We start from the raw sequence: 14,250 nt of genomic DNA on the forward strand, positions 1-14,250 counted from the left end.
CACAAAAGCTTGTCTGGTAACAAACCCAGAATGTGCCAACCTCCAGGTTATGAAAAAAAGACATTTGAAAAAAGTCATGGCTATCTTCTTCAAAGCTAACCCAATACTTTATAGGATAGGTTCTCTTTTCACTGTTGTCTCAGAGTGTACACAAAATATTACTGTAGAATTCATGAAGCATTTTGGCTTCTTTGTTTTATCCTGATCCTACCATGTGACCCAGACTGGCCTAGAACTCATTATATAGCCAGGATTGGCTTCAACCTCATGATCTTCATGCTTCAGTTTCCTGAGTACCGGGATTACAGGCATGAGGTATCACATCCAGTGCATAAGAAATTTTGACTTTTACAAAACCCAAACATAATTTAAAAATAAACTATATCCATTTATAAATCTGTAAGCTTAAATCAGGAGTCATGGGTATTATTCATCAACCCACTTACTATAGCTTACTGCTCAAGGGACCCTTGATATGTATACAATAAATGAACAGAGAACTAAATGTGTAATTTGGTTAATCTTATGATTAATGGGCATTATCAATGTAGTGGTTTGAATGTAAAGTATCCCCAGTAGACTTAAGTGTTTGAACATCTGGTCTCCAGGTGGTGGTACTACTGAGGAAGGTTGTACAACCTTTAAAATGTGGAGATTTTTTGGAGGAAGTGGGACAGTGGGAATGGGCCTTGAGGATTTGTAGCCTAGACCCCATTTCCTGTTCTCTGTCTGCTTCCAGGATATGGAGGCAATGTGGCTAGCATCCTCCTGTTTCTGCCACTCCTCTGTCATAATGGACGATATCCTCCTGGAACAGTATATGTTAAAACAGACTGCATTGTTAAAGTATTTTCACACAACAATACAAGTAGCTAATACAATCAGCATTTTTTCATAAATTTGCTTACCTTCTCTAGTTGGCAAGCGCTGACAATGCTCTTATATCTGTACTCATCATAGGAAACACCAAAGATGATATTTTCTTTGATAGTACCCGGCATAATCCAAGAAAATTGAGAACAGAATGAAATTCTTCCACTGTGCTTAATTTTTCCCTCTGAAGCTTCCAGCTCTCCCAAAATCATCATCAGAAGTGATGTCTACAAATAAATTGTTGTTTGATCAAATTAGTTAGCTTTAGCTTGCTTCCAATTATTCTAATCAGAAGTCTAATAACTCATTTGATTAAAGATGTTTTTAGTACTTCATGATCAAAGGACTTTTCTAGGTACAAAAAATAACCCAAAGGGAATGAAAGAGACAATGACAACACAAAGTGAGAGTGATCAAGGCTAACAAAGAGTGAGTCCCTCCTTATGTTTTCTGGGCTAGGTTTGCATGTATGAGATTGATAACAGTGAACTTTGGCTAAGAACTCTTGGCCTAGGTGCTGCCTGTGTGCACTAACCATATGAGTGTGTTTATTCATCACAATAAACTAACACAAAATCAGTGTTATCTTCCCCTTTTAAACCTATATTAGACTGAAAGAAAAAGAGCATATTCACACAGCCTTCCTTGATATATGACAACCTAAGAAACTAAAAGAGCTACCATTAAAACCAAGGCTTATTGCTATTATTTGCTTTCATCTTTAATAAATGCTAAAAAACATATGCATGCCCAAATTGTTTTTAAAAGCTTTTTTGTGTGCCACTTTTATAGAAGTATAAAATAAAAAAGTTGAAGGACTTATATATATTACATGCTCTCACAAGAGGAGTTCTAAGGAAAATAAAAACAAGTATATATAAAAGAGACAAAGGGCAGGATGCAGTGGAGATAATGTTATCACTTAAGAAAAGTTGGATGTCATAAGATTGTTGGTGTGTGCTTGTGTGCACTTGCACTATATTTGTATGCTATATAACCGTGAATATATGGGTGCCCGCACCCTTCTGTGTGCATGTAGAGGCTAGAGCAGATATGTCTGGTATCTTTTGTCTCCTCTCCTTGTTGCCTTGAGGCAAGGTTTCTTACTGAATTGAAGCTTGAAGTTTCAGCTACACCAGTTTCCAGGGAACGCTTAAGATCCAACTGTCAATGTAGGTGCACATCTATGCCAAGTTTAAAAAAATTTAATATGGGAATTTGGGATTTGAACTCAGGTCACTGTGCCAACAATGAAAGCACTCTTAACCCACTGCATATATGTATGTATGTGTATATAAATGAAAGAAAGCAAGCATCAGGGGAATGGAAAACACTGATTTTTACCTTCCTCATTTAGTTCATTTTGGGTGAACTAAAGGTCCAAAAAATGAAATATGAAGCATGTATAAACATTATAAATGTAAACAGTAGAACAAAATACAAGCATTCCTAAAAACCATATGATAGTTATTTCTTCATATCCTTGGAGGACAAGTACAATGTAGCATACCATAAAAATATTGTTCTTTTCTCACTTAACTACATATCTTAGAAAACTTTCTAATACCAAAGACTAGAGAGCTTCAATACATATCCATACTTCTCTGAAGATACCTATAGCAAATCTCTATAAATCTATAAGGATATAACATACAGGTAGTTGGATCATTTGGTTTCTTTAAGGATTAAGTAGTAAACCATCAAATCAAGAAGTATAAAATTAAATTCTGAATATTCATGTACCAATTACAAAATCTTATATTGTAGCTAGACCGTTTTTCCAGGAAAATGATAAGAGTTCTCCATCTTTCTGACTGAGCTGTGAGAGTCTTGATCACAAGTGAATGAGGATCTTCCTCTGTGTCACTGCATCTTTCCATGGGAGGCAAGAGCAGTCCCAGACTGGAATTACTTGGTCATCAGTTTTTCATAGGCTTGTCTGAGAGCTAATTACTGCTAAAGACAACAAATTCTATTTTCACATGTTTCATGTAATGATCTTAAGTATATGGACAATTTCTTTTTAAAATTCTTTGTAGCACAGTAATACTCTCCCAAGCAGAGTATAGTCTGGTGTTGATCATCTGTGTATTCTAGAGCATCAGCTATGCAGACTCCTGTGATTATCATGGTCTTTTAATACTAAAAATTGCTGCTAATTCCATATAAGATAGTAAGGAAAAAATAACACTCTGAGGATCAAGCTTTTATTTAAAAGGCCCATGTCACATTTGAGGAAACACCTGGAGAGAAAGATAAGCTAGATATACAGTAATTAGAAATTTTCTGTGGTATCTTATTTCTGAAATCTCACATAAAACTCTTCATGATATAGCTTTCCCTGCTTAAGATATTAATATAAAACAGAAACAAATTCCCTTTCAGAATCCATCATTTTTATTTTTATTTTATAAAAACACTTCTCCATCCTTCATTCCTTCTCCTTCTTTCCCTCTCCTTCTCTCCCTCTCCCTCCCTCTCTCTCCTTTCTTTTCCCATTCCTTCATATAGAATTTAAAGGATTAATAAACACATTTTTAAGATCATGAAAGATACCATAACTAAAATGGCACTCGAATTGGAACAAGGATCTATTTTATGGGTATTCATGGCAAATACTTGTTGCCCAACATCATGAAGCACACCCTCACCTCAAATTTCATTCCTTTGGTCCTTCAATGTGCTATCAAACTAATTACTAAAGAATAAGTATTATTATCTACATGACAGACCATATTTGAAATATCAAGATAAAGCCTCTTGGTGGTAATATTAGATTTGGGGGCAGTTTTCCCTTCTAGCAGATTTGATTTTGTGAGATGTCTCTCCAAAGACCAAAAACGTTTAAAGCATAATAGGTTATTCTTGGCATTGGGTGGGGAGTAGAATAGACACTGAGTAACATTTTCTTGAATATCTTTCTACTTGACATAGTTTCATAATATGTAATAAGCAAGACTGAGTCCATACAAAAATCTGAGATATATCAATCCTTGTGCCTACAGTGGTCAAATCTTAGCCCATGATTTTCTTGGACCAGCCCTAAAAATAGATCTGTAGCAAAAAAAATTGGTTAAAAGATAGTTTTTAAATCAATAGTTATTGAAATACCTCTACATGTGTGACAAAGCTAAATTCTATACAAAATATAAACATGTAGAAAAAAGTCACAAGAAATAATGTGATAACTAAAAACCCCGAGGAAACCATTCCTGAAACCACTTATATTTTAAGTAAACACTACACTCAAATATTTCTATACCTATACAAAAATTTCTCTGTAGTATTTCATATACTGCAAACTAGAGAAAAGGGAGAAGCGAATGCTAAATTAAATTCTTAATAATGAGTAATAAAAAGACAAAAAAGACTTTCCTAGCAAGATATAACACCAATGGCATAACAGTGACATACTGGGAATAACCAACAGCTACCTAACTGTACCTAAGACAAACTCATCAAGACTGAACTCATACCTAGTACTGTAAACCTTACTAACTAACCACAGCTGGAGAGGCCATAGCTCTTAGAGGAGCTCCTACTACTGCTATTTTTGTAAGCTAATAAGATTTCTAACTGGGATCTAAGTACTTACCCACAGGTAAGTGTAGTTCACACCTCTTACCAAGTCACATCTTTTTGCAGTGGTTGTAAACTATTACAGAGATCTACAACTAGTCAACGTGCAGAAAACAACTGACAATGGGTTACTCAGTCCAAATTGATATATCTAAAATGCAACCTTTATACTTAAGGCTTAGGGCAAATTGTGGAAGAAGGGGCTGAAAGATCTTAAGAGCCAGAGGACAGGAATATGCTTCTAGAAAGCATCTTCTAGCTATGAGACACTACACCTATGAAATATCCAAAATATTGTTACATAAACAAGTCCTACATGATGATATCACCAGTTGACATTACAATGTAAATGAGGGAATCTCACAAGGTCCCATCCCTTAGAGCAGTGATTCTCAACCTTCCTAATGCTGTGTCCCTTTAATAACCCCCAAGGAGTCATGACAACAGGTTGAGAAATACTGCCCTAGATGAAGAATTGCAACCAAATAAAAGCTGAGAGGGAGAATCAATTTTCCCCCCAAATGAGCTCCTTGATAGGTCATCCAATCCCAAGTGATCAGCTCCAAATACATGTGCATATAAGAAACACAAAATGGATCCAGTACATTATATATTATAGTAACCAAAAACAGAGGTCATGAATTTAAATGGGAGTGATGAGGGGTATATGGAAGGTGTTAGAAATTTGGGAAGGGAACAGGAATTATGAAAATATAGTACTCATGTATGAATTTCTCAAAAAATTTAAAATGTAAAGAGACAGTACCTTTCCAGCTCCAGTAGATCCAGTAATAGCCAACATCTCTCCTTTCTCTACCTTAAAACTGATGTTTTTCAGCACAGGATTTTCCAGAAAACAGATATGACCCAAACTTGGGTTGTCATCATCATTTGAAAGTTTTCTGTCATCATTGTTTAGTTGTACTTTTTCCAACAATTCTCCAAATCCCTATTTAGCCACATCAAAAATAAAAATGTCTTCAGATACTTTCAGTAAATATTTTTAAGTGCAATCACTTTAAGAAACATATGGTACACAATCCATTATAAGACATATGCATTTTAAATTAATTAATAAATATAATTATAAAGCACAGGTTTTCTAGAGAGCATGGTTCAAAATATTTGCAAAATACATATAATCAATGAGAATACAATTTCCCTTTATCAAACCTTTATCATTACATTAATTTCATACTATTAAAGTTCAAGTGTGTGTGTGTGTGTGTGTGTGTGTGTGTATGTGTGTGTGTACCAAGACTAAAAGAAGTATATATATATACATATACATATATGTATGTTGTATATATATATATATATATATATATATATATATATCCTTTTTCCTATGGACTTGGTACATAGCGTTAATTCAGCATAATATATGAGGCCGGTTTCATAATCTTCCTCTTAAAAACTGTAGACCACCTCTCAGAATGTATAACTGATCAGTCACAAGTATTACAAACAAGAAATTACAAGGCAAACCTGACTTCTGTTCTGTCACACTGGTAGTTCCTTCTTCTAAGATTTCTCATTAATTATCTCTGGCTACAAATATGATGAAATTGCTAGAGGAGTAAAGGAATTGATCTGCACAAGAGCATGTGTGGGTTGGAGAGGAATCCCTTTTGAAAATGGCTTGCCTCTCCATTGCCCCTTGGCAATGTCTCAATCATTCAATTTATCAATAAAGACTCAGGTGCCAGATGCTGGGGTGAAAGCCTGCAAGCTCAGAGAAGCAGAGAAAGCACCCATCTGACCCTTCTTCTCAGCTGATGTCCTTGAAGCACCTTTTTTCTCTACTATCTCAAACAAGACCGTCAAAGTCAATGCCACTCTCTTCTACTTCCTGTATCTCTACCCATCCCCCTGAACTCCTAAATTCTGAAAAGTTTTCTACTAGAGGGTTCAGCTTTTAGTTTAATCAATAACACTGTGAAAGAAATAGAGTTTTTGCTCTTGTCATTTAAGATAAACTCCTGTAAGCGGACCAAATAATATGTAAAATTCCTCTAGCCTTCTAAGTAGATGTTGAGAGCACTAATGGGGTAACACATGGGAAATACTTTTGTAGACATTAAAGACAGTTTCTTACTCCTCCTCTTCCTTCTTCTCTTTTTTTCAGTACTAGGAATTGAATCCAGCCCATAATCTATGCTAAGCAAGTACTCTGCCACGGAGTTACACCTCTACCCTGTTATTTGTACCCTCAAATAAGTAGCAATATGCAATATGGAAACTTGGAAATGGCTCTGCAGTCTGAGAAACCCAGGCTATTAACCTCCTTACTTAAAAGCCTCAAGCCTCAATTGCCTAATATGTAAATATAAATTTTATCTAATCAAAGTATGACATGTAACTCACGATAGACTTGCTACTCAAGTGTTGTCATTAAATGAGATGGAGAAAATGCTGGAACAAGTGAGACAGTAAAGCTTGAGGAGTGATGGTTATGAAGGGTATAAGGAACATGCAAGAAACTAGGGCCAAAGATTTCCATTGGCACATCATCAGTTCACTGATGTTGGGCCTTGGTGAGGTCACACCACAGACAGAGTAAAATGCTTGAAGCTGCTCATGGGGACTCAATGGCTCATCAACACTGAGTGACAGGCCGGGGAGGCTTAGAAGTCATGATGAGAGAAGTTAAACTTCATTGAGGAACTACTACATGGAAAGTGAACTAATCAACAACTGATGTAAATTATCTTAGTTAGTAGGAAGATTATGTCTTCATTTTATAGATGAAGACACTAGAGGCTTGACAACTTGAAAGTAATATGATTTGGACTACTGGAAATTGAGTTGCAGAGACAAGATTCAAGTCTAGTACTGAAGCCTATCATCTTCCTGGCCTGTTATATTAAATTAGTTATATGACTTTAAAGAAATAAAGAGGTTTTTATGTTGCATTGAATGTCTGGTCCCCCACTTTTCACTTTATGAAACAGAATATCCCCCTTCATATAGCTCTACCAGTTACAGTATCATTTAAATCTTACATTTTATTAAGTAGAAACTTAGAAGAATGAACAGGAAAAAGCTCAATTGTTTATATATTTTTAAAAATCCACAATGTTTAGGAACTCTCACCTCCTCCCAGAATGCTGATACATTCTCCATGGTCACATCTGTGGTCATTAAGTTATACTCTAGTATCTTATATTCTTGATACTGCAGGAAATCCTAGTCAATAAAGAGAGTAAAAGCTTTGGGTCATAGAATTAGAATAACAGAATACATTGTTTTATCTTCTTATACTCTAACACGCAGTGTCTTAAATTAGAAATTATTTACTAAAATAACTTTACAATTGTTCTAAAGTTAAGGTACCAAGCAGAAGGATTCATCAAAGTATAAAATATGTTAGTTTATAAGGTTAGTTTTATATATTAGATATTAGTGCATAGTTACTTCTTTCTTATACTACTATATGGAATATTAATTACTATTGAAACCCCAATAATTACTCATGTCTCAGTTCAGGGCTAGTACAAAGGAAAAGAACCACAAATTGTGGTTTCTTTTTTGACATTCTCTTTACAAGCAACATCACTATCATCGCTTCTCTAGATAAAGGGAAAGTATAAGGACTTCATATAACTACTTTTAAGTGTTCTAAGAAAGGGCTTCATCAGAGACTCCAAATCATGTTCTTCCTAGGGAAGGTGGAGCATAGGACTTAAATCTGTGTACCCAGAAGTCTTCACTGGCCCCTGCCTGTCCTCTTTTCTCTCTTTTCTCCTTCCCTCCCTCTTTTCTTCTTTTGGTTTGTCTCATTTACTTTATATTTTTTCAGATTTTTTGTTACTATTTAGTTTTATTCTCATTTCTCTTATCTCTCTGCCCTCCTCTCCTCCTTTCTTCTCTCATCCCTCCACCCAACTAAGATGAGATCAACAGAGAAATAATATTAATCATAGAGCCACTCTGATCTAAGTGTCACTCACTACTTTTTGTAGTCACACAACTCAAGTTCATTTAAGCTTAGGGTGCAATGGGTGAAAAGAAGGGGCTAAAAGACATTGTGATGATCTGGATAGGGTAGACAGCCTTTAATGGCAGCTGCTACAGCTGTAGGGACCCAAATCACCAGATAATCTGAGTTTTTCAGAAGGCCTTTATGTGTGTACACATGCCAGTGCACAATGGTATGTGTTCACCAGTAACTAATTCAAAATGTCAAAGACAAATAAAACAGATACAGAGCTATATTTCATGCTGCCACCTTTTGCAACATCAGATAAATAATGAAAGAACCACTTAAAAACAAGCTCACCCTCTATCACACATTTTATTTGTCATAATGGTTACTTTCTGTGTTAAATATTTAATCAAATATTTTAAGATATGATGAGACATTTTTCTCGCAAGTTTACTTATTTTGCCCTGAATAAACTACTACTTATCACCTCAAAACTTTAGAACTTTCCACCACTAGCAGCTATTTTGGCATCCTGGAGTCGACAGTAATTAATGTGGCACAAAATGCCATCTCCTTCCATCAAACTATCTATAGAAATGCTAGAGAAGTTTAGGTGGGTTTTCCAGTATTAGCTGAAACATTTTATAACTTCCTGATAAAGTTTTTTTTCAATGTTTTTACATATTTACAAGCTGACTAGAACTGATCTATTCAATGGTTCCTGGAGTGGGGTTTTTCAGATTACAGAAACAATTATTTCAAATTTCATTTTATTTCATTAGACTTCATGAGACTATGGCATGAAAATGAAGAGAGGAAATCTTATCCATTAATAAATCCAAAACCAAAAAATTTATTTTAGAGAGTTTTCCCACTATACAAATTCTAAAATGTTTCAAATATCATGTAAAGGATGCAGTCATGAAAATTACCTGTACTTTTGTTATCATTCCAATAGAATCATACCATGTTTGTACAGCAGTGGGGAGCTGTCGTGTGACTGCCATACGCAGGACAATGCAGAATGAAATGGTTGTGAATATTTTTCGGAGGATGATTCCGTTGAGGACTGTATAGGGAAGCACAGCTAAAAGAACTACAAAGAACCCTGAGAAGAAGAAGGCGGAGCTAGTCAAGAACCTTGTATAGGCAGCCTTCTTGGTCAGTTTCAGTTCCACCCTGTGGAAAACAGAAGATGTGATGTTATTCTCTTTTCAAATATCATGTGTCATAGAAAGTAAAATCTGAACACGCAGTCTACACTTTGGGAAATTAGAAAACATCTCTTGGCCTCAGTTAGCTTATGTGACTGTTAATGAATACAAAATGCTTGCTAACATTGCTGTAAAATAATTAATAGCTTCAATTACTATAATTAAAATTTTGATTATATTCTTAAATTAATTTAAATTGAATTATCTGAATAGATTTCAATTTTATACTCGTTTATATCTTTAGTTATTTCATGATTAAAATGTGAAATGATGTGTGCAAGGGAAAACAATGTTACAAACTTTATTACAAAAATGATAATGTTGTAGTTATCCAACAGATTCTTAACATTTTCGAGATTCTAGCTTGGCTTTAAATAGCACTGACAATGTCATGAGGAGAGGTTATCAGATGTTAACATGTATATAAAGGGTCTGAGAAATATGTTACTGGGCAGTCTCATCTCCAAGCCATTATCCACTGATGCTGATGCTGCACTAGCTTAAGCAGAAGCTACCCTGTAGTCAAAGAAACCAAGTCATTCTATTGTAGGTGGTTCTTCAAAGACCAGGGACTAGCCACTCGCTCTTCTTCCCTCTCATTCCAGTGGAACTATATGTAGTCATGCCTCACTATAGTTGCAATCCTCTGGTCTGAACTCCAGCTGTCAACTATTCTTTTCTAAGACATACAGGAAAGGGTTAATGCTTTAACAGGCAGAAAGCAAGGGGCACAGAAGATGGTAACATGATTGAGGTGTCACCAGCAGAGAGCAATGTTGCCCTCAACCCCACTCTTCCTCCTCCCCATTCTTGAAGCCATTAAAGCTTCAAGTCACTTGTGATCATCCACAACCAGCTCTTGTGCCCTCCTGCACCAAACTATAGATCAGGCGCAGGAGGGCACCTGGCATGCAGACACTACACTTCTACATACCTGCCATTCAAAGAAGCAACTGTCCTTCTCAAGTGTTAGAATTAGAAGGAAATCTTTAAGTTCTCAAAGAAAACAATGTAATACTGAGCTCACTGATAGAGGTCATGCATATAACCTATATTACGATCAGCCTAATTAGGTGCAGTGTTTTATCTTTCAGTATTTGTATTGAAGGTTGATTATGGTTTGGGTTCTGCCTGTTTTACCTATGTCATCTAAAGAAAGTCCCTCTTCCTCATGATCCCACCACTAAAGAGAAATGTAATAGTTCCCTTGTAGAAACGTGGGTAAGCTTAGATGATGACATAGCAGAAAATCTAATAGAATGCAATGTGGAGTCCTTTTGTTTTAGAGATCAAAAAATGTTGATGAGGTTGGTACTTATAAATGACAGAATTGTTTAAAAAAACATTAGCACAGTGTCAAAATTGTTCAAATATATTAGAAACAGCTGACAAAGTTGGAGGGAGAGGTCATATGGGAAAAATAATAATTGATCCAAGAACACCAGAATCATCTAGAAACTATTATAAAATCCCTAAACATTTTAAGAGTCATAAAAATATTCTATCAGTTTCTTATAAAAAAATTAAAATCCCTTTATTACTGAAGAGCATTAAAGGCAGATTTGTTTTTCAAAGAGATTGGCCCAGCTTTTGGCCCAGTTCAGCAGCGGCCCAGGCTGAGGCAATCATCCTTCTGAAGAGTATCCTGTCAGTCTCTCCTAGAACACTGTATTTGTTCTGCTAAGTAAAAGCAATTCTTACTTTCCCACATCAGCACTTTCCAGCTTTTCCAGGTAACAATTTCATGCTGTATCAGACGGTGACAACCAGAAAAATGCTATCCAAATTGGTCAAACAGAAATATAGAGTAGGGAAGATGGATTTCATCTTTTGAGGAAGAGAGGGGTAAAATACCAATGTCAGAAAAAGTCAGCCACAGGAATGACCTGTCTGGGAGTTTATCATGAAGCCTGAGGAAACTGGATCATCTGATAACCTCACAACCCCTGCCATGACTGTGTTTACAGGCAGAGTGTACTGGAACACTTAACTTGTTAATGTGCAAAACAACTCATCAATTGAACAATTTCCCAAGATCTTTGAGGATGTTCCTGCAAAGAAAATGCAATGCCTTTCCTGGATTTATCTTAAAAGGTATAACAAAAGCAGGTGACCAATAATGTTTGGGAAATAAATACTCTTTTGCTCTTTCTATTTACATGGCAAAGGACTTAACATTTCTGCATTTCCTTTGTTATTCCAATCACACACCTGTGGCTCAGTTACCACTGTCTATGGGTCTCTAAAAGCCTGAATATGAAATAGCATCAATTCACCATTTCAAAAAGCACTTTTTCCCTGTGAAATACTTCAATTGTCCTAGTCTTTAAATTAGTTGTCTCCTTAATGATGCATCTCATCACCCAGAAGTCTAAAACCCTTCCTTGATGTATTCAGTAGGAACAGAGAAGTCAACTGCAGAAAAATGGTTATGTGGCTACAGCAATGCTCAATTTTCTTTTACCCAAAATTATCTCAGTAATTTCATCCCATGAGGTGGCTTTTGTTAACAGGGACTGATTTTGCATCCCGTGAACAATTCACATGGGCAATACTGAGGGAAATTCCTTTGTAATTATTCTGAACGTTCTGAATAGCAGGTACACTTTGTCCAAATGTGGCTTTCGGCTAAACTTTGGTAAATCATAACATGAAAGGAACGGTGTCACACAGTATCTCCCTTTTCTCTGAGAACTACATGTTTTAGCAGTTCTATTTATGATTTCAATTAGCCCCCAGAATCTTCATCATTGTTTTAATTAAATTAAGAGTATTAAACAATTATGATCAACTGTAGAAAACTCATTAAGAAGGGATACATATCCTTGCAGTGCAGTGAACTATGTAACCATAAGACAGGACAGAACATGGTGGCACATGCCTTTAAGTTCTAGAGGAAGCCTGATCTACAACACTGAGTTCCAGGCTAGCCAAGCCTACAAAGTGAGACCCTGTCTCAAAAACAAAAAGAAAACATTAACTCATCAAAATGATTATATGCAACTGATGTATAAAAAATGGTACACCTCAAGACATATGCTTGATTTCTACTAGAGCAGTCATGTTTAAATGTTAAGTATAAAATTGGAACAATATTGTAACCATATCAACTCACTGTCTCAGGTTTTCAATTATATTTTCCATCGCCGATTCCCAACAATATGCCTTAACAGAATGGATATTCTCAATAACTTCTGATGTGATCACAAGTCTTTCATTGATTTTTGCAGCTTTTTGATCTCTGTAAACCAATCCATCAACCAATCAATAACAGAAACAAGTCAAATTAACTACAAATAACTAGATAAACATTTTGATATTAAACCGATGTTAACAAAATTAATTCTATAATTTAGTAGATGCCTCCTGAATGGGAGACATCCACTGCTTAATCAATTTTAGATTTTGTCCTTAATCCAACCCTTATCAAAGAGGTGATTGTTCCCATTGTGTGAAACAAATGAAAAAATCTTTTTATGATATTTCAGCTGGCAAACTCTACATGTTCTACATGCCATAAGCATGTCACATGACTCATACCACAGATTCATTCTGTAATAAAAGTAATGAATGCTTTGGTAGAATGACCTACAATACAAAATTTAGACATCCCTTCCATTTCATATAAATACTATAGCCACTTTAATTATATGAGTATAAAAATATACTAAACCTTTAAACATTTATAAAGTAATTCTGTAGACCAATAGAGGAAAAATACCCTTTGTGGTATATGATGTATTATTTATACCATGAAAATAATCCCTTTTTAGTGGTATCCCATAGTTTTCTGGTCAGGGCATAGAAAAGCCCAAGTTAAATTCCTTCAAGCTGTGAAAAAAATTACTACCTGTACTTCACCATCATCTTCCCTAAAATAGCTTGAAAAAAGACCAGGATTATCAGTAAACCAAGGCCACAGAAGGCAGAGAATTGTAACAACTCCCAGAGAAGACCCATCAGGAGAGCCACTTGTAAAGGAGCAATCCATACAAAATGTGCCAAGGCAAGTCCCTGAAACAAAAACACAGAGAAAACAAAGTGGCATGTTATACTCCACCCTCAAAGAGCAAGCAAAGAAACACATGTGGGGAAAAAAAAAAAAAAAAACAAACGAGCACCGAGGACTTATTCAGTCAAGGTATTCATGGTTCTGAGCACATTTAAATTTAGATTTTTTGATATGGAAGCACAGTACTGGGCCCAATCAATGCATAGATAGGTTCCTCAAGGTAAAAATTTCAAGTCATCGTATTCCAAAGTATGGTTGTTGTTTTTTTTTTTTTTTTTCCCCAAGTGGAATGGGATTGGATATCTTAGGAATTGTGCCCAGATTTTAATTAATTAATATCTGTTTTAAGTAAAGTGTCCTCACATTAGAACAAATGAGAACAAAGGACTCTCCTCAGAGACTCGGTGTATACACACACACACACTGTATGTACAGATGAACATCTTGTACTCAATTCAACAGAAATGTATTTAACTCTTATTATGTTAAATACTGGAAGTGCGAAGATAAATAAAACACAGTATTTGTCCTCAAGGACCTTGAATTTACTTGTGACATAAGACAGCATAGAACAGGAACTGCTCAGAGTATCATATTTAGCCAAAGTAAATAACAATTTAAAGTATTATATTAAAAGGAAGCAA

General features: G+C 35.4%; 1 protein-coding gene across 1 annotated transcript in view; it reads right to left on the reverse strand.

Moving 5' to 3' along the window:
- Cftr (CF transmembrane conductance regulator) overlaps positions 1-14,250 on the reverse strand; it is a 140,163-nt gene that overhangs the window by 76,772 nt on the left and 49,141 nt on the right. Inside the window, exons 7-12 of the mRNA XM_035451397.1 lie at positions 13,445-13,608; positions 12,710-12,835; positions 9,313-9,559; positions 7,549-7,641; positions 5,219-5,401; positions 909-1,100 (exon numbers count right to left, since the gene is read on the reverse strand). Of these exons, the coding sequence (XP_035307288.1) occupies positions 909-1,100; positions 5,219-5,401; positions 7,549-7,641; positions 9,313-9,559; positions 12,710-12,835; positions 13,445-13,608 (1,005 nt within the window). The remainder of the gene's footprint in view (positions 1-908; positions 1,101-5,218; positions 5,402-7,548; positions 7,642-9,312; positions 9,560-12,709; positions 12,836-13,444; positions 13,609-14,250) is intronic.

The sequence above is a fragment of the Cricetulus griseus genome (genome assembly GCF_003668045.3).
Source record: "Cricetulus griseus strain 17A/GY chromosome 1 unlocalized genomic scaffold, alternate assembly CriGri-PICRH-1.0 chr1_0, whole genome shotgun sequence".
Taxonomy (NCBI): Eukaryota; Metazoa; Chordata; class Mammalia; order Rodentia; family Cricetidae; genus Cricetulus; species Cricetulus griseus.